Below are 25,747 nucleotides of genomic sequence, written 5' to 3'. Positions count from 1 at the left end.
TGAGAGTGTGAGAAACCTCAGACAAAATGGCAATATGATGAGAGGACTTTTCTCAGAAAACAGCATATACAATTTAAACATGTTTTTCTGAGGTACTTTTTTTTAAAGTGTGATGCAACTCACTTTCCCCATGCTGCATCACGTGTCTCCAAAATTGAATATGACGTGAATACTTAAAAATCCAGGAAGGGAAATGAATGTCTCACACTCTTTCCTCAAGGTAACTCCACCCACAGACTTGCATGTAATATTCAACCTCGTGCACTTGGCGTTCGCACAATCGTACACGGTGATCAGGAAGTAGCTATAGAAAAGAAATTAGGCAGGGAAATACCTGGTTGTAGTATAAATAGTTGCTAGCATTAAAAACGTCTGTCCAAAGCTCAGCATGCTGGTTAGCAGCTCAAGGCCTCTGAAATGTGTCTGACTTGAACGAATGATCTGAACGACTGTACAAAAGGAAAATGAAAACAGGACTGTTGGCAGGAGATCTTTTTATGTCAATGATAAAATGTGGTTAAAGTATGAACGTAAAAAACTCTTTTAAAGTGGGAACGTGATGTCACTCTCAAATCTACCTCCTAATTTAACTCTAAGGGGTTAATCATTTTTAGAGTCTCATCCACAGACGCTTTTACATCGATACATGCAATGGATAAAAAAAAATTCTCCAAGAGTATAAGAACTCGGTGTGTATAATCAGGGTCTGTTTGAGTTCTCGTTCAACAGCCCAGGGTTGAGTTTGTGGCCAAATCCTGCCGGTTTCCTCCACGTCACCATAGGCTTGTCTTGCATAAATAACGTAACTAAAAGTGCTGTATTCGAGTCATTCATGACTTCTATTCATCTACTTCCAGTGATGGACAGTAATGAAGTAAATTCAGTCATCACTGTACTTTAATGGGGAGACTTTTATTTTTAACTTCGCTACACTTCAAAGTCAAATATCTTCATTTTACTCAGGTAAATTTTGCACAATCAGTCGTTCCTTTTTATTTATGAGGGTAAAAACTTAAAAAACAGGTAGAACACGCAGAAGGTCAGCCATCAGACTCTTGTTTTGATTGGCGCTTGGTGTATTTATTAATCGCCAACATACAGTTCAACTGTAGTTCAACAGAAAGCAGTACATAAATGATGGAAGAAACACCAGACTCTTTACAGGTCGTCCTTTACTTGCGATGGAGATACGTTACAACGACCCCGTCGTAAGTGAAAAATATCAGAAGTTGAATACGGTGCTGTGACTGTGACAGTCTTTCCGGCTTCATGCTAAATTATCATTTTCATCGTAAAATTCGATATCGTCATCGTAAGATCAAAAAAATGTAAGTCGAATCATCGTAACTCGGGGACCGTCTGTATTTTGGGGCTCATGATATTTAAATTCAATCAATCAGCATTTGACTTGTTAATATCATTCTATTAATAGATCGTTGTGCTGAGAGTAACAGAGCCGTTTTACAAAAACTGAGTTGATTAAACAAAAAGTCTTGTGACAAAAATGATAACAGGAACATTAAAGCCATAATAAAACATAGTACTTTGGATACTTGAGTACATTTATAGGCAAATACTTTTGCACTTTCACTCAAGTGAAAAATTAAAGGGACACTTTTACTGGAATAATATTTTATCGAGTGTATCTCTACTTTAACTCAACTACATTTAGTCAAGTAATTCGTCCACCACTGATAAACACATTCACTGCGTAACGAAATCAGCATTCTTCAGGCAGACAGATTGTTTGTACCTTTGCGGAAATTATCTTGATCTTACTTGTTCTTCGCAGGAAATAAACCCAGGTATGAGAAACAGGGAGGGTTTTATAAAGAAGTAATATCCAAGTGAGATGCAGATTTTTAAACAAACATCAACTCAGAAAAGCCGGACCTGATTCAGCACCTACTTTATGGACAGAACCAGGTGGAGCCGAGCCTTCGATTTAACACATTTACATTTGTCATAATATATTTATCTCATTCATACAACTGAGTAGCTGTTGTAGTGGGGTTAAGGGCTTTGTTTAGGGGACCAGGAGTGGCAGGTTACTGTGGCTGAGATTTGAACTCATGATCCAAAGTTCAACCGCTAAGCTACCACCTTCCCCTAACACCAAGGTCACTGTACATAGACAATCATTTTGTCCCACTTATTAACAAATACATAAATCCAGACTGATATCTGTTCAGGGTATTTCCCCCATGAAACTGTGAAAACAGCACTGTATCACTCGTAGCATCATCGTGTTTGAAGAAAGAAAAAGATGCTTCCTTTAAGATCCTTAGCTGCTTTGTATTCTGAGGTAAATTGTAAACCCAAAGAGTGCTCCTGCTCTAACTTTTTTAGAATTAGGTTTGTAGATTAGATGTGTTTTGGGCCGAAAATGAAAATCGAGCCAGTCTGTTATCTCGGCTGTTTTAACACAGTAATTATCGTAAACACTGGTTTTACACCATGTTACAACATGTTGAAAGAATTTAAATCCATTAGTAGAAAGAAGCCTATTATTTGAACCTCTTCGGTGTTGTCCAATTTATAATCATCAGACCAGGCTACAGGAAAAACGTGCGTAACCAGAAAACTATTCCATTGGATGCGGTAGCCTATATAATATTTACCACTTCCTGGATGTACATCACACTGGGATTTTTTAAGAAGCCAGAGGAGACAGGATGCGAGTCCCGCGGCGTAAAAGAACTTTAGCGGTGATAATAAAACGAGTTAATGAGGTGAAATATAGGGCTCTCATGTAGGGCACGCTAAAGAGGAAGCAGACGCGGAGAACACGGCCTGGGAATTCGAGATGATCCATTTACCTCGGTGGAGCAGGAGGACACGAGAGCAAATGAGTGGTTCAATCTGAAGTAGGCCAATGAGGAGAAGTCATCTTCGAATGCAACACAATGCCTGGTTTTGTCAGTTACATGTTCTAGAATATTCTTCTATGATATATTTTGTCTTCCATATACACCGGAGACTTGGCATATAGTTTACAGAAGTACAGGGCCAATGAATAAATAGTTTTATATATATATATATATTGGGGGTGACCCCAAATACTCGAAGATTCGATGATTCGATAGAAGGAACCTGATTCTCCCAATAAGTTCATACACAGCCTATTACAAAACTTCTGTAAATAAAAATCTAAAAAGAAAGATCAATATTTTTTACGTTCATAAGTAAATACAACCTTTGCCCCCGTCACAGATTTTGCTTTACATAATCCGTGAGCGACGAAGGAACATATTGGCGGCAGGGATTGAAATATTTAACAATGTCTGGGGGGTTCAAGGGTATTTTCCGTTTCTAATTTAATTCTGTAAATTAATTTTTTATTGTTTTTCGATGTTGATTTCATATAATTTGCCGACACGTGAAACGCAAATCCTGTGTGCAATGTGGACTTTATTCTACTTAGGTTTATTGATCCAAGAAGCCTAATAGATTTTCTTCTAATTCTTTGTGATGTGTTGTGTAGACAGACAGACAGACAGACAGACAGACAGACAGACAGACAGACAGACAGACAGACAGACAGACAGACAGACAGATAGATAGATAGATAGATAGATAGATAGATAGATAGATAGATAGATAGATAGATTAGATCAGACTGCAAAAGTTTAGTTCATGGATTAAGATCAGGGTGCTGTACGAGTCATATAAGACGGAAGGGAGAAAAAAAATCTTCCAACTGCGAAAAAATGTGAAACTTCCTCATTACAAGAGATATTCACATTTATAAGAAAGAGGTTGCGGATATGTTTCTGATCAGGCAATGCCAGAGGACCAGGCTTCCTTTAAAAAGTTTGTCAATTATCATGCTTTCTAGACAAGAGCCAACTGACACTGCACGTTACTGTATCATTTTTTATGCATCCAATCCCTGAATCTAATCCAATCCAAAGGGCCTAATCAGTAGGATTAGGACACCTCACTTTTGTGCTTCTTCTACAGAACATTGAAGGCACACACTCGTATAGGGCGTCTTGGGATGCTGAATTATGGATGAATGATGCTAAACATTTCCATTGACACAGTACAATGAATGGAAGAGATTCCAGTTCATCAAAGTGCACCAATAATTTACACTAATAAACATAACACTTTTAAAAAAAAAACCTGCATGACAATATTTATAAAAGTGTTCAGATTGATCCATAAACCGGGGCGAGGCGTATTACATGTAAATATCTGCTTGTGGAACTCCAAAGCTGGTCATGAAAGAATGGAGAAGAGATATATTAGAGCTGAATTACAATGAGTTCCCTTCCTCCAGCAGTCCTACTGGGATCAAAGCCATTAGTGATGGATGGAGGTGTATAGCCTTTGTTCTGCAAAATCAAGTAATCAAGATATATATATATATATATATATATATATATATATATATATATATATATATATATATATATATATCCCACAAAAGATCCAGATCGGTCCGATTTCGATTCAATTCAACACAATATGATGCAATGGAAAAAATGTGATTCTATGCCAATCATAAATTTACTTAATTGTAAATAATACCAGACGTTCTTTTTCTGTTGGTCTGCAGGAAGTTGCAGCTCTACCTCTGCCATGTTGATCTGTATTCTATGTTAATCTCAGGACGCAGGAATGTTTAGCGAGGAGAAATCAATCTACATATCAAATATTGTTCACAAATTCATGGTCACTTTCTAAACAATAACATTTATTAATAATTATATCTAAAAAAAATTATGCATCGCGGTATAAATGCCAAAATTGTATCCGATGCACACTTTTTTGAATCGATGCATCACATAACTTTTATGCTGATGCACCGATGCGAATCGGTCAATCTTGCCAGATCTGTTGTTTGATTGGACACAGAAAGAGCGACGTCTCTTATTGATGAATTCAAGCTCTTTTGGAGCTATGTAGGTTTTAACTACTTTGAACACGCTTTAAATCTTTTGCATACATTTATATATATATATATATATATATATCTGCAGCACTATGTTTACTGTAACTGAAGAGGGAAAAAATGAGAGGATGAACAAGGAAAAAAAAACCCGAGCTGGAAACATTTTCCGAGGGAATACTGGATGCAGGACCCGTTTACGGATCTGTGCCAGGGTTCTGAAGTGTAAACTGTATACTAAATCACTCAGCGTCCGATAGCGACGACATCAACTACATCTATAACGTGTCGTTACAATACAAAAACATAAGTGACGGCCATGCAGTTTCAATTTACACACAAACCAAGACCAGATCCTGGTGTTCCAATCCACACACACACACACACAAGCTCACGCTCTCGTTTTCTCACACTCACACACAAACAGAGAGACTCATGTGGCAATTCTTGTTTGGACAGCATGTGTTGTAACACTAACGTAGGCTGTTAGCAGACCAGAGTGACTAGATGACAGGATGGAAATGCTGGTGGTCAGGGAAATACCCACTGAGATACACACACACACACACACACACACACAAACACACACACACACACACACACACACACACACACACACACACACACACACACACACACACAGAGACAGGTTTCTTTCATCTTACATTTCTTAAGCCTTTTGATAAGAAAAATAACTGAATGTTGTTAATTAATGTTTTACACAAACAACTCAAAGAGGAGGAAGAAGGTGAGGAAGAAGAGGAGAATGAAAATGAAGGAGAGGAGGAAGGTGAATAAAAGGAGGAGGAAGAATGAGAAGGATGGGAAGATAAAGAAGAAAAGGAGAAAAGAAGAGGAAGAACATGAAGAAAATGATGAATAGGGGAAGCGGGAGAATGTAGCAGAAAAACAAGATGAAGAAGACAGAAAAGATAAAGAAAAAGTGCAGGGAAAAAAAAGTTGAAGAGGAGGGTGGGTGGGAGGGGAAGAGAGGAAGCAGAGGAGGAAGATGGAGATGAGGAAGAAGACGAGGAAGATGACTGCTTTAGTGACCAAAAGAAAGCGTGATAATCAAGATGTTTTTAATTTTAAAAAAAGGTTCCTTATAAGGTCAATACTGTGAGCTATTTTTCAAAACACACACACACACACACACACACACACACACACACACACACACACAGAAATAGAAGGAAAGATAGAAAGAGGGGGGGGGGCATCTTCAGCAGGAATCTCACTCGATTCTGTGGATCTGCTGTATGCTGAATCTGCTGATTTTCCACCCAGAGAAAGAAAAGAACTTCATTGAGGACTTAATCAAGCCACGTGTACTTGTGACCATGAAAAGACACACACACACACACACACACACACACACACACACACACACACACACACACACACACACAATCCCTCACTCGAAACAATGTTGCTGAATGACCAGACTGCTACATGAAAATAAAGGGCCATAAAACACACACACACACACACACACACACACACACACACACTCTCTCTCTCTCTCTCTCTCTCTCTCTCTCTCTCTCTCTCTCTCTCTCTCTGAACAATGTTGTTGTATGACTAGGTAACTACATGAAAATAAACGGCCACAACTCTCTCTCTCACACACACACACACACACACACACACACACACCCTCTCGGGACTATATTGCTTTATGACCAGGTTAATACATGAAACTAAACGGTCACACACACACACACACACACACACACACACACACACACACACACACACACTCCATATTTTGCTTTACCCATAAAGCCTGTCGCTGTTACGAGCAGCTTCAGCAGATCATGGAATAATGTTGCTGATGGACCTGGTTCCTGGAGGAACCTACGTAGCCTCCTCACACATGGACCAAAACCGTTCATTATATAGCAATCAGAAGACAAAAGCTTAGTTCGAGCATCTCACCCCATCTCTGTGCTCCATATCCCAAGTGGTCTGGTGTAGTCATAGGATCTGTGTGTGTGTGTGTGTGTGTGTGTGTGTGGTGACTCTCCGCGATCAAAACAGCTCCTTTAAAGCCAATTGGCCACCCAAAATCCACTAAAACCTCAGAATCTAATACACAGCAGACTGCGAGACAGATATGAGCTTCATCCGAGATGTTTTCTCCAACCAGCCCCAGCAGCACTTCCAGCCCGTGGCTTTGGATGGACTGAAGGCGTGACACACAGCGCAGAAGTGAAACCCTGCTGCAGCAATGAACCGAACAACAACAAAAAAAAACCTTCCCATACACTCGCGCTCGCTTTTACACATAATACTCACCAAGGCTGGATAAAGATCATCTGCCAAACATCTGCTAAACCATCAGCGCCGGACCTCATCTGTCACGCGTTGAGCCGCGCACTAGAGCTCGTGTTTTGTTCTCCATATGCCAGCCCTTCCCCCACCCCCGTCTCAGCGACACTTGGTACGTTCCCGGGTACGCTTACAATTCTAGGACAACGCTCTGGAAGGATCCATATGGGAAAAAGAGGGGTGGGCTGACATGAAAGTAAAGTACGGAAAAAGGTGTTGTAAGCTTTCGATATGTTATGGACCTTCTGAAAACGAGAGAAAGTATCTCTACTGGGGTTTTTTTCTGCCTGGGATGATGAATGTGATGCCAAACATAACGTATAGTTTTAAATGCTTCCTAGTTGCAAATACAACAAAAGAATGCAAGAGTGCATTTTTCTTTGCAAAGCTGCAGACTAGGTGAATAAAGAATAATTTTTTTTTTTATAATTTATGTAGTCATCTGTGCTATATTTTTTTATTTGTCTTAACAAAGGTAAGTGAATATAAAGTCAATAAAATATTGTGTTGACATCTGTGCTATATTTTTGCATTTGTCTTATGCAGCTGCAGATTATATAAATATTTAAGAAAAAAATAAATAAATGAAAATTATTTAGTCTCATATATATATATATATATATATATATATATATATATATATATATATATATATATATATATATATATATAAATAAATATATATATATATATATATATATATATATATATATATATATATATATATATATATATATATATATATATATATATATGCTATATTTTTGAATTTGCCTCATCAAAGCTGCCAACTAGGTGAATATTGAAGCCAAAAATTTATAATAATAAAAAAATGATGTCATCATCTGCGGTATATTTTACCAAAGCCAAAAAGAGAAAAAAATTAAGTCATGTGTGCTATATTTTATTTTATGAAAAATGCTGCATGTTGAATATTAAGGCAAAAATAAAAAATAAATAAATTATGTAGTCATCTGTGCTTTATTTTTTGTACCCTATAATCTAGTGTAAGTGGGCTGCTGGTGGTTAGAAAACCACAACAAGGCTTCATAAACTTCTACATTCATATTTTCTTCTCTCAGGGATAACAAAAGCTAAATCAGCCTCCCAAAATGTCAAATAAAAGTGCACGTATTAATATGCGAAACTTGCACTGTGCATGAACTCGAAACTCCTCTTAGGAGCAAAAGCCACACAAATAAGCATCTATTTCAATAAAAAAAAATTTTTTACAGCCAAATCACTGGTTCATGTAGCACCTTTACAGCCAACACATGCATACGCTCAACCGAAAAGATACTCTCAAACTGCTGCAAAACTAATATGGTTATAGTTGAAATGACAAACCACGTGACTTGACTTGACTTCATTTGACTTGGGCTTCTTTACTGCTTGAATAATCTAAAATAATCATGTAAAAAATAAATGCTTTTTTTTGTTGGCTGTAATAAGATCTTGAATGGTGTCCAGATATGATTCAAATATGACAGAATGACAACTAAACTTGTAAAATTATGTTATTAGGTAATACTTCTGTTATATCTCGTATTTTAACTTCATTCTCATTTCAGACAAACACATGTTGGATGTTTTCTTGGCCTCCCACCTTTAAAAAAATTTTGAAACCTTGAAATAAAGGTCTAAAGATCAAGTATTATTACATATCATTGACTGATGATTGTACAGGATGGTGGTGGTTGAGAGATTATGGCTCAAGCCACAGAATCACCAAGCTGCCACTGTTGGGCCCTTAAACGAGGCCCTTGACCCTCTGTGAACCAGAAAAACTGTATCATGGCTGACCCTGAGTTATGATTCCTGCTTACTGACAAACTGGGATGTGCAAAAACCAGGGAAAGTGGTATCTCAGTGATTAAGGTTTTGGATTCCTGATCATAAGATTGGGAGTTCAAGCCCCAAAATCAACAAGCTGCAACTGTTGGGCCCTTAAGCAAGGCCCTTAATTCTCTGTGGTCCAGGGGAGCTTCCTTATATTGCTGTAATAAACTAAGAGAGAATTTCACTGTGCTGTAATGTACGTGTGACAAGTAAAAAAAATAATTTTGTAATCTTAGAAGAGTGGAGATTTAATGTGGTTGCCAAATCAGTAAAAATTACATCAGTGCATTTTTGTTTTATTTCTCTTTACAAATCTCCCGATGCAAATTTCTAAAACATGCCATCAGTTTCCACACCGTCAAACGCGAAGTCCATCCTGATTTAAACAGAGCAGAGCTTTTCCCATTTTTATCGGTAGAACAACAAATTGAAAAGAACACCCAATGGAAAATGGCAAGAGCAAAGGAAGAAGATGAAAATTTGTTCTGGTCCATTTAGTGGCAGGAATTGGCAGAAATTACTCTTAGTTACACAGCTGTAATCTGCCCATCTGGGTGGGTCGCCTTATACCATTATCCACCCTGGTGTGGTCATCTTAAAGTCTCATACTTTCAGCTGAAGCGTCTAAACCCCTAATTCTGATCAGTTTAATCAGTACATGATAATAAATGATTAATGGTTATACAACTTACAAACAATTTTTTAATTAATGTCAACATTTCGACTCAAACATGTATGTATACGGTATATTGTGCTTAAGAGACGAGAACAAATCTAAAGACCACTTAACCGGAAATAAATGCCGTCTTACCTTTTCGGGCGCTGAAGACCGATTCATGGCTGATGGTTCCTTTTCAGGGTGCAGAGATTCTGCAGCCAGTGCAGTTTGGTTTGGTTTCGCTGCACCTACTACAGCCAGAGAAAGGTTTTCAGAAGACTTCTCAGCATCAGAGGTCACTTCAGTAGAACTAAGTGCTGGTTTGTAGACATACTCATAGAGCTTCGAGGACCTCTGGATGACAGCTGAGACAAACGTGGTCCTCTCGGGGTTCTTGCTAAGCATTGTCGGTGCTTTTTCTTGAGCAGCAGCCTCCTTCTTGTGCTTGGCACTGTGCACCCAGCCACTGTGCGGTGGACGATGTGTGCTCAGAAAACTAGAGGCTGGAGGGACTCCAGTGGGCGTCGGGTTGAGACCATGTGGTGCTGTTGACGGATAAAGGAAACTCGCTCTGGAAGCTATAGAAGGTTTAGGAAAGTTTTCCTCAAGTGATGGAGGCTGAACCACTTCACTCATATTTTCAGTAGGGTCCTGACCCGAGAGCCGAACAGAAGATTCGACGAGGTTAACAAAGCGGTCCTTCTCAGATTTGTTGAAATCGTAACTCAAGCACTCCTGAGAATCTGTTTTATCTCCTAAACGTTCACAGCTTGATGTTGAACTGATTCCTCGCTTAGCTGACGTAATATCTATCCTTTCTGAATCCGAAGAAGAAATCTTCGTAATCCCAGCAGCAAATAGTGGTGAAGGTGCTTCCTCTGGAATAGGTTTACTATCCACACTCTGTAATAAGGTGTCATCTAAGGCAGGTAGAATTTCTTGCTCTCTGGTATAGATGCTCTCTAAGTCTCCGACTGTGGCCCGTGCGACATCTCCAGCCGCTGTGGCTGATGATACTTCCTCTGGTGTGTCTAAGCTCCGAGAGTCAGCAGAAGGTTTGCACTGCTGTTCTCTGGAGGGTGACTGCAGTTGGATAAAAAGGAAGGAAGTCTTAACCTGATGATGATCTCCCATTTCCTCAATGGGAGTGTGGTCTCTTGGTGCAAAGGGGAGGGAGCAGAAGTGCACAGGTTTTCCCAGACTAACCTAGGAGGTTACTGCTGGCCTAAATGCACAGAAATACACACAGGCCATGATAAATTAGATGATTGGTTCTGAATATTTAAGGGTGCAAATCCAGAGAACCTGAATCTATTCAGCCTGCAGCAGCCTACAGGTCAAACTACTGGAATTTGAGTAGTATTGTTTATTTGTATAATTTTTTTATGTTTTGTTTGAAATATTGCCTTTAACTACATTTTAAATCATATCTAATACTGAAGGAAAAAATAAATACATAAGAAAATCGCACCCCGGAAACTACAGCACTGGGGGATTGATAGGCGGAGAACAAACTCATAAGACAGAAAGATGGAGACGGACGAGACAGACGTCAGAGTAAAATTTGTTGAAAGGTGTTCAATGCGTGCACTCAGCGTCTGAATTCTGAATCTGCATTTGCGATTTTTCCTCATGATCATAAATGACATAAATGCAGATTTCTTTAGCTGTGAAAGTACATAACTCACGTTAGACTCGTGGTTTTGTTTCATTTGTAAAGGTGTTAAAAAAAGGAACTCTGTACATTTTACTCAAAGTTTTGACATTTTTAGTCAAAGTAACTTCATTTTATTTCATCTTCTCCCGCTTATCCGTAATTCGGGTTCGCGGGGGCAGCAGTCTAAGCAGATTCCCCAGACACTTCTCCGTGTCCAGGGATCGGGCTGTCAAGGCCCCCACCTTCGACTGCTGCCCAATCCTCTCAGCACCGGTCCCTTACGGTCCCTCCTGCAGGTGGTGAGCCCATGGGAAGGCGGACCCACGTCGCTCCGACGTCACGGTCCTTGACTTATTTTTCTCGTAAGGTTCCCCTGGAGCATAGAGGGTTAAGGGCTTTGCTCAAGGGCCCAAGAGTGGCAGCTTGGCGATATTGGGGCTAGAACCCCCGACCTTCCGATCGGTAACCCAGCGCCTTAACCGCTGGAGCCACCACACCCCCCGTCAAAGTAACTTTTAGTTTAAATATTTTATTCCTCTTTTCAGCTTTGTATTATTACATATTACTGATTACATGGAAATGAGTGAGATGGTAAAAAAAAGATGGTAATCACTCCAATAATGCATTCCTCAGGGGGTTGTTACATGTTTCTAGGTTCATACAGAGAACTATGGAGTACCCTTAAACAAACAAACACCAATACAGAAGAGTTCGCAAGCAAACCCTTTTTTCAGCATTTTTTTTATTTTATATAAATTGCCTTAATTAGCAAGTGATCAAGTCATTTTCAAGCCAGTTCCCAATCTAACAATTTACCAAACTTATCCAAAAAAAGTGTTGAAATTCAATCAAAATTGTCTGAAGATCACGAGGAATCACATTTGAATTACTCAGGAGGCCAAATCAGTGTCCGGTCATTATCCAAATATAAGGGCCAACATCAATTATTGGTACCTTGCTTTATATGTGTAAAAGTGAAAGCTGGGAAGGAAGTTCATTTGCATTTCCGTATCTATGAAATTAGTATGGATTGATAAAAGAAAGAAAGGATGAATAATAAGATATATATATACAGTACAGACCAAAAGTTTGGACACACCTTCTCATTCAAAGAGTTTTCTTTATTTTCATGACTATAATAATTGTAGATTCACACTGAAGGCATCAAAACTATGAATTAACACATGTGGAATTATATATGGAATTATATATATATATATATATATAAAGTGTGAAACAACTGAAAATATGTCATATTCTAGGTTCTTCAAAGTAGCCACCTTTTGCTTAGATTACTGCTTTGCAAACTCTTGGCATTCTCTTGATGCCTACTTTGAAGAACCTACAATATGACATATTTTCAGTTCACTTTTTTGTTATGTATATAATTCCATATATAATTCCACATGTGTTAATTCATAGTTTTGATGCCTTTAGTGTGAATCTACAATTTTCATAGTCATGAAAATAAAGAAAACTCTTTGAATGAGAAGGTGTGTCCAAACTTTTGGTCTGTACTGTATATATATATATATATATATATATGATAGCTCTATGCATGAAAATAACTATTCTTGTAGAGTTTACGTTTCTGCAAACACGTCATATGAATGATGTAAGGTGTAAAAATCATGTATGGAAGCATAGAGGTAGCAGAATTCTATTCCAGTTACCGTTACCACGTGCGCAATGTTTGGCGAGAAAGGAAAATGAAAATGAAATGATATAATTTGCGTTTGTCATTTCAAACAGTAGTTTTAATATGTCAATTCCATAATAATTTAACGCTTTAGAAGTTGCGAAATGAAGCTGTATTAACCAAATTGATTTGATATGTGTAACATGTCCATGCAGAATGACCATTAAATGTTAATTGTCTGTATTTAAAATGCATTGAGTATCTGAGTATAAACGGTATAGCAAAAAGGAAGCAAAATGGTGATTTAAATGTCTTTTTTAATGCATTGACACAAACTTATATTTTCCATATTTTCATATTTTTAATCAATACCCCACGATGAATGCGGTGAAGTCGATGTGGTTTCTGAAAATGCATTCAGGGCTGACCATGCCCTCCCTCTGTGATGGCGAAGTCCGTTCCACAGCATCTCCAAACACTGCATTGCTATTTTGCATATTACATTTTAAATAAAATTTTGCTACCTCAATGCTTCCCATAGTCATATGCATATAATGTTAAAATCTGGGGCAATGATTTTTATTTTACATCCATTTCTATGGTACGCAAACGAAACTCACTCCACTAGCTCTGTATCAAGAGCACCGTCATGAGCACTGTAAAATAGTATCAGTGACCTATTTTTATCCTAGCTATGAATGTTCCTCCCTGCAAGTCCACTTAACGCCATTGTGAGTTCGGTGTAGTGAATCATCATCAGCATACATGGCAGCAGAGCACTGGAATGTTCTTGATTTTGTTCTTTTTTCGTTTCTTTTTTTGACGTAACATGACAAAATTGCCATAAGTGTAATCTGGAATGACAAATAAACAAATAAATGCTGGGCTGGATACAGTATTATGAGTTAAAATCAGAACTGTAGATGTTCCTGTCCCGTTCTGCAGCCCGGCATTGAGACAGAACTGCACCATTGAAGTGTCTCCTGAAGTCATGAGGGCGTGTAAACATGCTGAATAAGTGCATATCGACAGGCGTGTGCAAGGACTTCTAATGTCAACTCGCCTGGGGGGCCCCTGTTATTGAAACCAAACACAGAGGAAATGATGTCATTCAAGGGGCTCGGTGGGAAGCCTTTTTTTTGCAAAGGGTCTGCTTTTAGCTTTTCCAAAGACCAATGAAAAGCACACTGATGATGGTTCCAGTCGCAATGAAAGCATTGTTTTGGCAAACCAGTGATGTGGGCTGGACAATCTTGAAACCAGCGAGGAGAAACAGCTGGATAGGCCGTCTAGAGTCAATCACCGAGTCATCTAATCCATGAAAGTTTGCTCATTTTTACACAACTTTATTATAGTTATTATAGTAATAGTTTCATTATTATTACTCTAAAATCCGAAACGTATGACTGGCCCCAGGTCTAAACAGTGTCTTTATTGTCACCATGAAAAAAAATGTCACAAAGAGAAGACAAAGCCAGTAAGAGTTCAGACATGTTGAGCAAATCTAAACTCACATCTCCCACCATCATGCAGTGCTGGGGGAAGAGTTCTGATAATGTCGTCAACTTGTCGGGGCAACGAATGAGCACTGGAGTAAACATTAGTGAAGAAAAGGATGCATTCTACAATCCATGCATACCGTAGTGCCTCATCAAAACAAAGAAGAAACTCTACTGCTCTTTGTACTACACTTCTCAATATGTGCTATATATCATCTGATTGTCCTGGTACATTTTATAAGCTACTTTAAAGCTAATTTGGTACAGTAAGCACCAAGTTTTGCGCTATAATGGCACACCACTAGAACCACGATTCATAATTCCAATTTCCAACCATATACGTCATTTTCTTCCATAATTTAAGAAATGTATTTGCAACTTATCAGGCACAGTCAGCTTTCTCCGTATATGTTATCAGGTTTGGAACCATTGATTATTTTCTTCTAGTCGTTAATGTGAGACTAAACAAAGTTACAAAGTGCAGACCGAATTCCCTACACTAATCTACTCAGTAGTACAGAACATTGTAGAAAAAATGGTGCAGGAAAGATTGAGAGATTTGAAGAAATTGATGATTCCGAAATGGTCAGACATTTGTTTCGGTTTTAGGGGTGCAAAGCAAAGATTACCAACCGATTCATCTTATATGGTTTAGCACTGCATATATAAGCATGAACATAAATAGATAAATTCATAAATAGGTCATTCATGAAATGCAAAAACCACACACACACACACACACACACACACACACACACACACATATACTATAAATATACTTAAATATACCTATATATATATATATATATATATATATATATATATATATATATATATATATATATATATATAATCCATCTGAAGTCAACTGAGATCAAATGATCCTTAACTATCTCTTTTGCAAAACAAACTCAGTATATCCTTTACCTGCTGAAACTATTTCAATTTCCTATTCTTTGCTTTTTTGCAATTCCAAATTTTTTTTTTCAGGATTTAATAGAAATCCCTCTTACTTACTGTGCATCCACAGTCCTCTTTAAAACTCCTGCATTTCTCCTGCATTTGGGCTTGAGGTTGTGCTGGGTTTCAGTGATGAATTCAGCCTGTGATCAGATGGATGCAGTGTAAAATCCCGAACTGTGATCATTTCCACAGTCACATTAACGCCGGAGATCCGTTACATCCCCGGCTGCACGCTCATTCACGCTCATTCACGCCAGAGTACAAGCGCCGCACATGACGACTCGCTTTACTGAGCCGACTCGCCCGAGTCGACTCGTGTGAGTCAATATTGTGAATCGATTCCACTGTTGCTTTTGGAAGTAATGTGAGTTAAAAACCTCAGCTTTATTTTTTACACCATTTTTTAAATAACAATGTTTAATATCAAAACGATTTAGACTTTTATGCCTTTTTATATGTTTTTGCATTTTTTTGTATATTTTTTTTATTCGTATGAATTTTTCATATTGATTCTTATCCTACATTATAAATTAAATAATTGTATTTGTTAATTTATTCATCATTAAAAGAATTATATTGTGTATAAAATGCATTGTAAAAGTATTACATATTCATATTATTATAAATTATTTCATATAAATGTATGAAAGGTGCTATATAAAATATAACTATTGTAATTTATATACTATATACCATATATATAATATACTGTATATATACATACATATAATTAGTTAGTTAGTTAGTTAATGGGATGCATATACTCTCTGGTTCCCTTATTAATTGTTTTGTTCACACATGTAAAGGGGTATTTAACTGAATCACTCATCACTGGTGTTTTTCGGTTCATTTCTCTCAGCAAAAACATTTCAGCATGCAGTGGGTGAACAGGAGGAATAAAGGCAGCAGAAAAAAAAACGATGACTAGGACTGCTTACTACAGCCTGGCGAAGAAACTGCTGAAATCAGAAATCTGAAAGAAAAAAAAACCCCACTATACTGGTGTTGCACTGGGGTTGACTTTCCAGCTCGGACTATGTGAATCAGACGGTAGTCTGGAGTTTCAGAGAAATACAGTTCATTCATGTTTTCATCATATAATCTTGTCTTTCACTTTCCTTGCATCACTGCAGCAGATAATGAATATAAGCCAGTCTATCTCTCTCTCACACACACACACCCACAGTGGAATTTATTATCACTTTCTCTCTCTTTCTCAAGCTTTTAGTACAGCAGTGTGTTTTTCTGAAACATGTATGTTCATCTGCATATTTCTATAGTTTCTAGCTCGCATACCCAATGCACAGTGTAGTAGACTGCGCTTACTGGTAACCTATTAGCTTTCCACCAAGCAATGTGTACTATAGTGTGAGGCCTGTTTTCAATTACGGCTTTTTCTCATTTGCCGCTTTTCATCCTGGAAGTGTGCACTTGTGTTAGTTTAGCACAATGCGTGGATTGTTCTGGAAGGAAATGAGCATTTGGTCTTTACGAAGTGCCTTTTTTGCGCAAGTCTAGCAGACAACTTCTGCATTTAAAAAGGCACAAAGCTACCTTGTGTACCAAATGGCTCGAGCAGTATCTCGCCAAGGCAATAAGCTCAGATTTTTTCCACTGAAGACAAACGATTGGGAAAACTTACACTGGTTGTGGTTTAATTGTTAAAGCCAGCTGGCCGTTTAAGCTGGCACCAAGTTGTGGATTCAGCATAAGCCATTGATCAGTCAGCAAAAACAGGAACTTTTCTTCATTTGAAGCTTGTGGCAGTGGATTAGTTGTGATGCAGCCTTTGTTATGAACCTCCGATGATTTAGGTTTACATATGCATCTATTTGAAACACTATTACTATACGTTGAATTGAGCAGCACATTGCATTTAGCAATCTCTATGGTTTTTTTTTCATTAAACTAAACCAAGACCCTTGAGGAATCAACATTGACTACAAATCTCCTAAACTTCTCACCCAGGTTGGACCAATTAGAAAAGAATTCGTTCCTGAGCCTCCACAGTAACATTGTGCTTATGACGGCAGTATTTTTCTAGATCTATTTAGTGTGTCTTTTTGTTTACGTGTGCTTAAATGAGTGTTTTCTGAAGCTGAAACACCTGTCAAACAGACAACACACTCCAAATGAGACAAAACAAATACAGTACTTTAATAATGGGCAATCACACTGTTCGCATTTCTTTTTTTATTCTATTTGGTTCTTGTGGGAACGTTTAGTTGGTCGCTATGAGGAAAACTGCTTTGAATGAAGCAAAAGGTTTTTCTGCGATAAGACAGAATGTGGGTGTGTGTAATTAAAAGAACCATGAAAATCTAATTGGTTATTCAATTTAATACAATTTATTTTTGTTGGTTGAGCACTTTTAACAATACACGTTGTCTCAAAGCAGCATCACAGAGATAAAGAGGTTATAAAGTTGTATACAAGAATGTGTAAGTTTAGCTATAAATTTGTTCCTTATAAATTGAAGTTTATTCCTAATGAGAGAGCCAGTGGCAACTGTGAAAAGGAAAAACTCCCTGAAATGAAGACACCAAGAAGACACCTCAAGAGGAACCAGACTCAAAAGGGAACCCATCCTCATCACCAAATGTCCATTCATTACAGTTCCATCATTGTTTACATTTACATCTACAGTATTTAGCAGAAGCCCTTACCCATAAAACAAACAGGAAATACAGTGGTAACTTAAATGTAGGCCACAATGGCCTAATGGATAAGACCCAGGCCTCCTACGCCAGAGATTGTGGGTTTGAGTCCCATCTTATGTGAGTCTGTTTAGCAATCAATGGATTGAAACCATCCTCTGCTAAATGCAACCAGTTTCATGTCCCGTTGTTGAGGTTTGCAGTGAAAGGTGCTTAAATACAGAACTGTTCATGTGAATCTTAGCCATTGTAGTAGGCTGGTGATGTTAATTACAGTCCAAATATATCCTTTGAGTTCTTGAGTTGATCAGTAATTTCATGGATCTTTAGGATGTTAATGTGGAACCATCCCCAGCTGCGCAGATTGGTCTCCAGTTGAGGATAACTCCATCCAGAGGTCAGATGTCTGGATGAATCAGGCAGATCAGTTAATCCTTTAATAAATTACACCTCAACGGCATTGGGTTCTGTATACATATAAGTTATACTGTATTAACGTCTGACACCAAAATGCACACACCCTCCCAGAGCCTCATTCTGTTCGACCTGTAGGCCTGACCAACATTTCCGAAATAGGAAATGAGGACGTTCTGATTTTCTATCTGCCCTAGACTTTAGAGGACAATGCTAATTTCTGACAAAATAGAGAGAGAGAGAGAGAGAGAGAGAGAGAGAGAGAGAGAGAGAGAAATAGGTCAAGTGACATATTTAACGTAGTGGCAGTGTATCATGTGCTTTACCCAATATGCAACATTTTCACTGGAACTGCTAAAGGTGGAAACTGACATAATGTGTGCACAGAGAAGTTAATTGTGCTGCAATAATACAATCACCCCAGAAGCTTCCTGTTCGTAGAAATCCATGCTCAGAATAAGTCACTAGTCACGCTTTCACCCCTGAATTGTTACGTTAGGTTAATGTACTTTCTTTACAGTCTCTACAGAGAGAAACATTTACAAATATCACAAGTTGTTGAATGAATCTTCCATTGTATCTTCCATCAATCATTGTTGTATTAAAAAAAAAAAAAGTTGGGACGATTTAAATATTTAATGTATGTAAAATGTAAAAATGTAATAAATTTGCAAATCCTACATACAATTTCCTTAATTTTATTCACAGTAGAAAATTGTTGAAATTGTGTAGAATTTTAAATATCATCATAAGATTAAAGATCAAAATAAGATCATTTTGAATTTGATGGCCACAACAGGTCTTAAAAAGTTGGGACGAGGACAAGAAAAAGGCTGAAATAGTATGTGTTATGGTATATTTCAACTAATTAGGTTAATTGACAACAGCGCAGTAACATGACTGGGTATTAAAAGAGTGTCTTAAAGAAATCGGAGTCTCTCAGAAGTATAGATCTGCAGAGGTTCACCAATTTGTGGGAAAAAGCATAAAAAAATTTGTATAAAAATAAAAATAAAAAAAATAGATCAATTGCAGAACAATGTTTTTCAACATCAATTTGTATAGACTGAATATCTCATCATCTACAGTACATAATATCATCAAAAGATTCTAAGAACTTGGAGAAATCTCTGTGTAAAGGGAACAAGGGCAACAATCAACGTTGGATATGTGTTTTTTAGACTCTCAGGCAGCTCTGAATTAAAAACAGATATGAAAAGGAAACCACAGCACAAATGCAGGTTGAAGCTCTATTATGCGAAGAAGCCACGTGTCAGCACGATCCAGAAACGCCATCGTCTGAGTCACCTCTTAGCCGAGGCTCATTTAAAATGGACTGAGACAAAGTGGAAAACTGTTCTGTGGTCAGACGAATCAAATTTAACCTGGATGCCACATCCTTTAAAGGTGAAAGGTACAAAAGCCAGCATCTCCCCCAAGCCTTCAGCATCTGGTGTCCTCAGTTTCCAGACCTCTACAGACCATTGTTAAAAGAAGAGGAGATGCTAAACACGAGTGGTAAACATGGTAGTGGAAAACATGGCCTTTACTAACTTTTAACATTTTTCAAGTGTCTTGCAGCCTTCTTCTTCTTCTTCTTTCTGCTCCCATTAGGGGTCACCACAGCGGATCATCCATACCACCCTGTCCTCTACATCTGCCTCTTTCACACCAACTACCTGCATGTCTTCCCTCACCACATCCATGGACCTCCTCCTTGGCCTTCCTCTTTTCCTCCTTCCTGGTGGCTCCATCCTCAGAATTCTTCTACCAATATAACTCATGTCCCTCCTCTGAACATCTCAATCTCGCCTCCCTCACCTTGTCTCCAAAACGTCCTACATGCGCCGTCCCTCTAATAAACTCATTTCTAATCCTGTCCATCGTCGTCATTCCCAAAGCACTTCAAATTCAACTTTTCTTCAGAATGGTGCATTTTCTTGGTTTCAAAGTTTTATATGTTTTCTATGTTCTACTGTTAATAAAATTTTTATGAGATTTGCTAATTATTCCATTCTGTTTTTATTTACATTTTACCAGCATTACCAAACATTTTTGGCACTGGTGTACATTTTTGTATTAGTTGCAGTGTGCTTACTGGATAAAATGGGAGTTTGGAAGCCTGACAGCATTTGGGTTACAGTTAAAGTATGTCTGCATTCAGATAATGTTTTGCATTATTTGAGCTTTAAATACTACTTCTACTACCACTTCTACATAATAATAATAATACGAAGAAGAAGCTGGAACATTTACTGGTTAAATATAGGCTGAAGGCTACAGAGCTTATTGATTTATTTTCGTTCATTCATTTTTTTTTGTGGTCAATCCAGTGTCTATACAGAGAACACTGAGACTGGACACCAGTCCATTTGTGAACAACATCTACACACACACATTGAAAAATTTAATTGAAAAATTAAAAGTCACCAATCCACAGGTATGCTTCTTAAAGTTTGAGAAGAAACCAGAGAACATGAGAGAACCTACATAAACAAATTAGACTGCAACCTGAGCTCGGGATTGAACCAGGAACCCTGGAGCTGTGAGGTATTAACATTAAAATATAGCTCAAAGTGCCTTAAATGAATCAGAAACAAAAAGCTGAATTTGTATAAACGTTGTGTAAGGTGGCCACACAAAAAAAGGAGGAACTGAAAGTCGTTGCCCAATGCATCATGTCCGATGCTGAATGGAATGTGATACGCAGTTAGTGCATTAAAGCAATCATTTTAGCCTTTCTGATGGATGCTGGAGGAGCCAGATGTTGGCTGCGGCCCTGAGGTCAGCCCAATTACGACGCCGTGGGGGTTGGTGGCTACAATCCAGTCATAACAGAGTGGGGTCTGAAAGGGGCTTTGTTCAGTGCCCATGCAGAAGCCGAGCGTGTCTCACACGAAATTTGTCTCAAGAAAAACGCTCTGAATTGAATGTCTGATATGAAGATGCTTACCAGCATATTAAATATATCTTTTTTTTTTTTTTTAAGGCAGGATTTACCGGCATCCATGTGACCAAGCACATGCTTAAGGTCAAGATGTTTTTACTTCTCTTTTATAGTTTTCACAACTCTTTTACTTCGAACTAGTGGAAGCCCTTAGCAAAGCAGGAAATAAACGATGAGGAAAGAGTTTCTCGAATAGAATAATGTAAATGTGCAGAATAAATATGCCGGTTCACGGTGTAAGTCATTCTGGTTATTCATATTAAAACAAAAATGAAGTGAGTTCAACAGGGTTTTAGATCGATTTGCTACACACACACACACACACACACACACACACACACACACACACACACACACACACACACACACACACACTCATCACCAAACATATACATGTACAGTATTTATCTACATATACATCAGTGCGCCTTTCTTACAATGTTATTGTGTCACAAAGTCGCTCGGGATCGTGGGCATCTGCCACATAATGTACATTTAAAAGAACTTAAAAATTTCTTAAAACTGCAAAACCTACAGCTGTGATGCCTTATATTATGACTTCATCACAACACCCACCTGTATAATTATAATACAGCAGAAACCAACAAATCACCAAGTACATCATAAGTATTTAAATACACCGATCAGGTCTAACATTATGACCACCTGCCTAATATTGTCTCGGTCCCCCTTTTGCTGCCAAAACAGTCGGATCGGACGACACGGACCAGCCTTTACTCCACAAGTGCATCAATTAGCTTCGACCGCCAACGACCCTGTCGCCATTACACCACTGTTCCTTGCTTTAAGCACTTTTGATTTTTGATCTGAAAACTGCAGACCAGGAACATCCCACAAGAGCTGCAGTTTTGGAGACGCTCTGACCCAGTCGTCTAGACGTCACAATTTGGCCAAACTCGCTCAAATCCTTACGCGCGCCCATTTTTCATGTTTCTAACATCAACTTTGAGGACAAAATGTTTACTTGCTGCCTAATAAATAAATCCACCTACGAACAAGTGCCATGATGAAGAGATCATCAGTGTTCTTTACTTTACCTCATAATGTTATGCCTGATCGGTGTATAACCATATAGCTTACATTTGAAGGTTTTCTTTAACAGCTAATTAAAAGCTCAGTCAAATTTTTCAGTCAAATCAGTTAAAATATAAGAATTTGAACATTGGAAACTAGCTTTGTTTTAAAAAAAAAAAATAATAAAATTTGGGCAAAAAAACCCTCCCTGCACTATTTGTAACACGATCCATTTAGTTTTTTTTATATTAAAGCCAACACACTGCTATTTCTACTGTATCTTTTGGATCAGGCACCAGAAATAGCAGCTTCCTGTGAAACTAGTCTCTCAGAGTATTAACAGAGAACTGACGGACATGCACATGAGCAGTCAGGCAAACAGAGGCCCCATTTACTGCCCCTCAGGGTGAGAGAGAGCATGACACACAGGAAGGCCTTATCCTCCGCCCTCAACTTGTCACACAGCACAGGCTTTACACCACCAAGTTATGTCAATAGACCCGACCTCCTCTCCAAACGCTTGACCCGGGCACTTATACGCCCTAATGCTCTCTGATCTCAGGCCACTCTTAATACGCTCACTTGTGCTTATATAAACACTGGAGATTACTCAGATCCTGAGACATAACAGAGAGGCATTCAGAAAAGAACCGCATAAAGCCAAATGGAATAATAATAATAAAAAAGATAAAGGTGACACCCAAGCGTGTTTTTTTCAGTCCTCAAGTTTTGATGGAATAAAAAAGTCTGTTGTTTTATATACATACAGGTCTATGCGTAAATGTTAATTTATATAGGAACGTTGTTATGAGATGTAATATGTCATTTGGAGACCACATTCAATACCCTGCACCTGCAGGACACATGAATCATGAATTGTGATCTAATGCATCCAAAATAAACTCGGCTCAAGGCATTTAACATGGTTATGGGCCATCATATTTTTTTAAAGGAACCTAGCCTAAATCTGAATAAAGGCAGAAAAATATTGAACATAACTTTAAATAGTGTTTACAAATCTAAAGAATGGCCCTAAAAAGCCCACTCTAAAAGGAGCTGAGTGCAAGTTAAAGGAAAGAATTAGTCATAAACCTTTCACTTTCTCTCTCTTCATTGTCTATCTATCATTCTCACACACTATGTGAATGGATTATAGAAGTATGCAAGTTATTGTCATTACAATATTACATTAAATGCTATTGGAGCACTTTATTATACAAGAACGTGAAAAAGTGGAAACCTAAATCCAGCTCCACAAAATCTTCAAGCCCAGCTGTGAACAGAACATGCCAAGTGCTCCTAACCAAAATGGAGAACATCCATGATGAGCTCAGACTATCCTAAAACACCTCCCAGATTACACAATACAAATACCAAACCAGTAAACTTGAAGAAAAAAACAAAACATTCATCTCTCTCTCTCTTGTGAGTTACATCTGCAGTATAAACTTTCTGAAACCACTGGTCTCTTGGGCACAGCAGTGCACCAACATGGGCCACACCCCTGATACAGCAAGCACTACGAGATGAAGCTCCGTAGAGATACGATCGTGCAGTCACATAAACACGAACAAATTATAGACTTCCCCTCCAGCACAGAGCAGGAAATAATTACTGCCTTTGAGTTAATGCCCAGGATCGTTCTAAACTCCAGGTTTTGTACACAAACAGCAAATTAACGAGACTGTCTGTGGATCCTTTTCCCTCCCGAGCAGATGTTGGCGTCTTGGCCGAGTGTCTGTGAAGGCTGGCAAAAAAAGATCGACACAATCAGTGTGTGGTCCTGAGATTGTTTTTTATCTTCTGAGCGATGTACCATAGAGTCCTGCAAAAACCCTTCACGTAGTCACCGTCTGAAATTTCTTGCTATACATAGCAATATGAAGCGTCTTCAGATCTTCAGATCTATCAGACTTTTCTTAGCATGTGCGAGTGAAAAAAAGGCAAAATCACAATTAAAGATTTGATTTCAGTCCCAATGAAAGGCCTCTCTGAATATACTAATGCAAACACAGCAGTTTTGTCGGTTACTTTTACATCAGCCTTTAAACTCAAATATTTCTTCATTTCACTTTTCTCGCCTCACACTAACATCGAGGGTGAAATATTCAGCGATGCAATGAGTTTTGTTTGGCTACATTTCCTCTGTTTAATGTCTTTTTATAAGGCAGTAATACCATTTAAAACTCTATATACTTTCATGTGTACAGAATTTGTAAAAGCTCTTCAATGTATAGGATAATAATGATGATGTAAAAAGCACCTGCATTACATTTTGGTCACAAGCCGAACCGATTAGACTCCACAGGTGGTATCTCAATGAATAGATCACTCATTTTTAGCTTACCATAATCCAATTAGTTCTGTTCATTTGATCATGCATTTTGGTTAAAACAAAGCCCCAATCTCTCTATCAAGCTCAGGATTACAACTCAGGTTACAGGTTTTGTGTAGCAGTGAGTGACTTACTTCAGAATCATATTGTGTATGGAGAAGGAATGTGCATCTCCATAACCGAGGCCGATGTGATTCGCATCTTGATGCACGGCCAACAATAATAAATTAAAGAGACATATGAAGCAGCCGCGACGCGATGCTATACGATTCACCGGTATTATGATGCAGTGCGAACCGATTTCGATTCGATTCAACACAATGTAATTCAATGCAATACGATGCAATGGAAAAAATATGATGCGATGCAATTCAATATGGTACAAATAGTTCAGGCAGCAAATCATCAAAACAAAAAATGATGTAACCAGATGTTCTTTTCCTGTTCTGTCTCCAGAAAAAAACGCAGCTCATTTAGAAATTATCTTCTAAAACTCTTTTTCTGTATGTAAATGTTTTTTTTATGTACAAGGTTCTCCGAAATAAATGTATCTAAGGAGTTTGATATTCACTATGGGGAAAATCACGCAAGATTGCATGCAATGCAACTGGGAGGCATGGAGAAGCATACTACACTTCCATGGGTTTAATCCTGAGCTCGGTTTATTCAAGTGGTCCTTCTATCCACTTACCTCATGCAAACAAGCCGGTAAGTGTATTGTCTCTGATAGTGTGTGAATGTGTGTGTGTGTATGGTGTCCTGTGATGGACTGGTGTCCTTTTCTTTGAACAAACAAATTTGTGTATGTTACTCAGTTTTTTCACATGGAACCCGAAGTACACATTCAGTACATTTGATAAAGTTTTTCTACCCCGG

At 38.1% G+C, this 25,747-nt stretch overlaps 1 protein-coding gene across 9 annotated transcripts in view; it reads right to left on the bottom strand.

The window, feature by feature from the left end:
* psd3l (pleckstrin and Sec7 domain containing 3, like) overlaps window positions 1–25,747 on the bottom strand; it is a 130,724-nt gene that overhangs the window by 103,818 nt on the left and 1,159 nt on the right. The window contains exons 1-3 of one of the 9 annotated variants that reach the window (XM_083568099.1): window positions 15,538–15,737; window positions 10,060–10,950; window positions 9,879–9,976 (exon numbers count right to left, since the gene is read on the bottom strand). In XM_083568099.1, the coding sequence (XP_083424225.1) occupies window positions 9,879–9,976; window positions 10,060–10,063 (102 nt within the window). In that variant the 5' untranslated portion in view covers window positions 10,064–10,950; window positions 15,538–15,737. Of the gene's footprint in view, window positions 1–6,835; window positions 7,142–7,195; window positions 7,351–9,878; window positions 10,951–15,537; window positions 15,794–25,747 lie in introns of those variants that run through there. The other 8 variants (XM_083568098.1, XM_083568087.1, XM_083568097.1 and 5 more) reach the window with 8 other exon arrangements.

This window comes from Silurus aristotelis, assembly GCF_946808225.1.
Source record: "Silurus aristotelis genome assembly, chromosome: 18".
Classification (NCBI taxonomy): Eukaryota; Metazoa; Chordata; class Actinopteri; order Siluriformes; family Siluridae; genus Silurus; species Silurus aristotelis.
The sequence above is the reverse complement of the archived record's forward strand: the minus strand, read 5'-3'. Positions and strand labels throughout refer to the sequence as shown.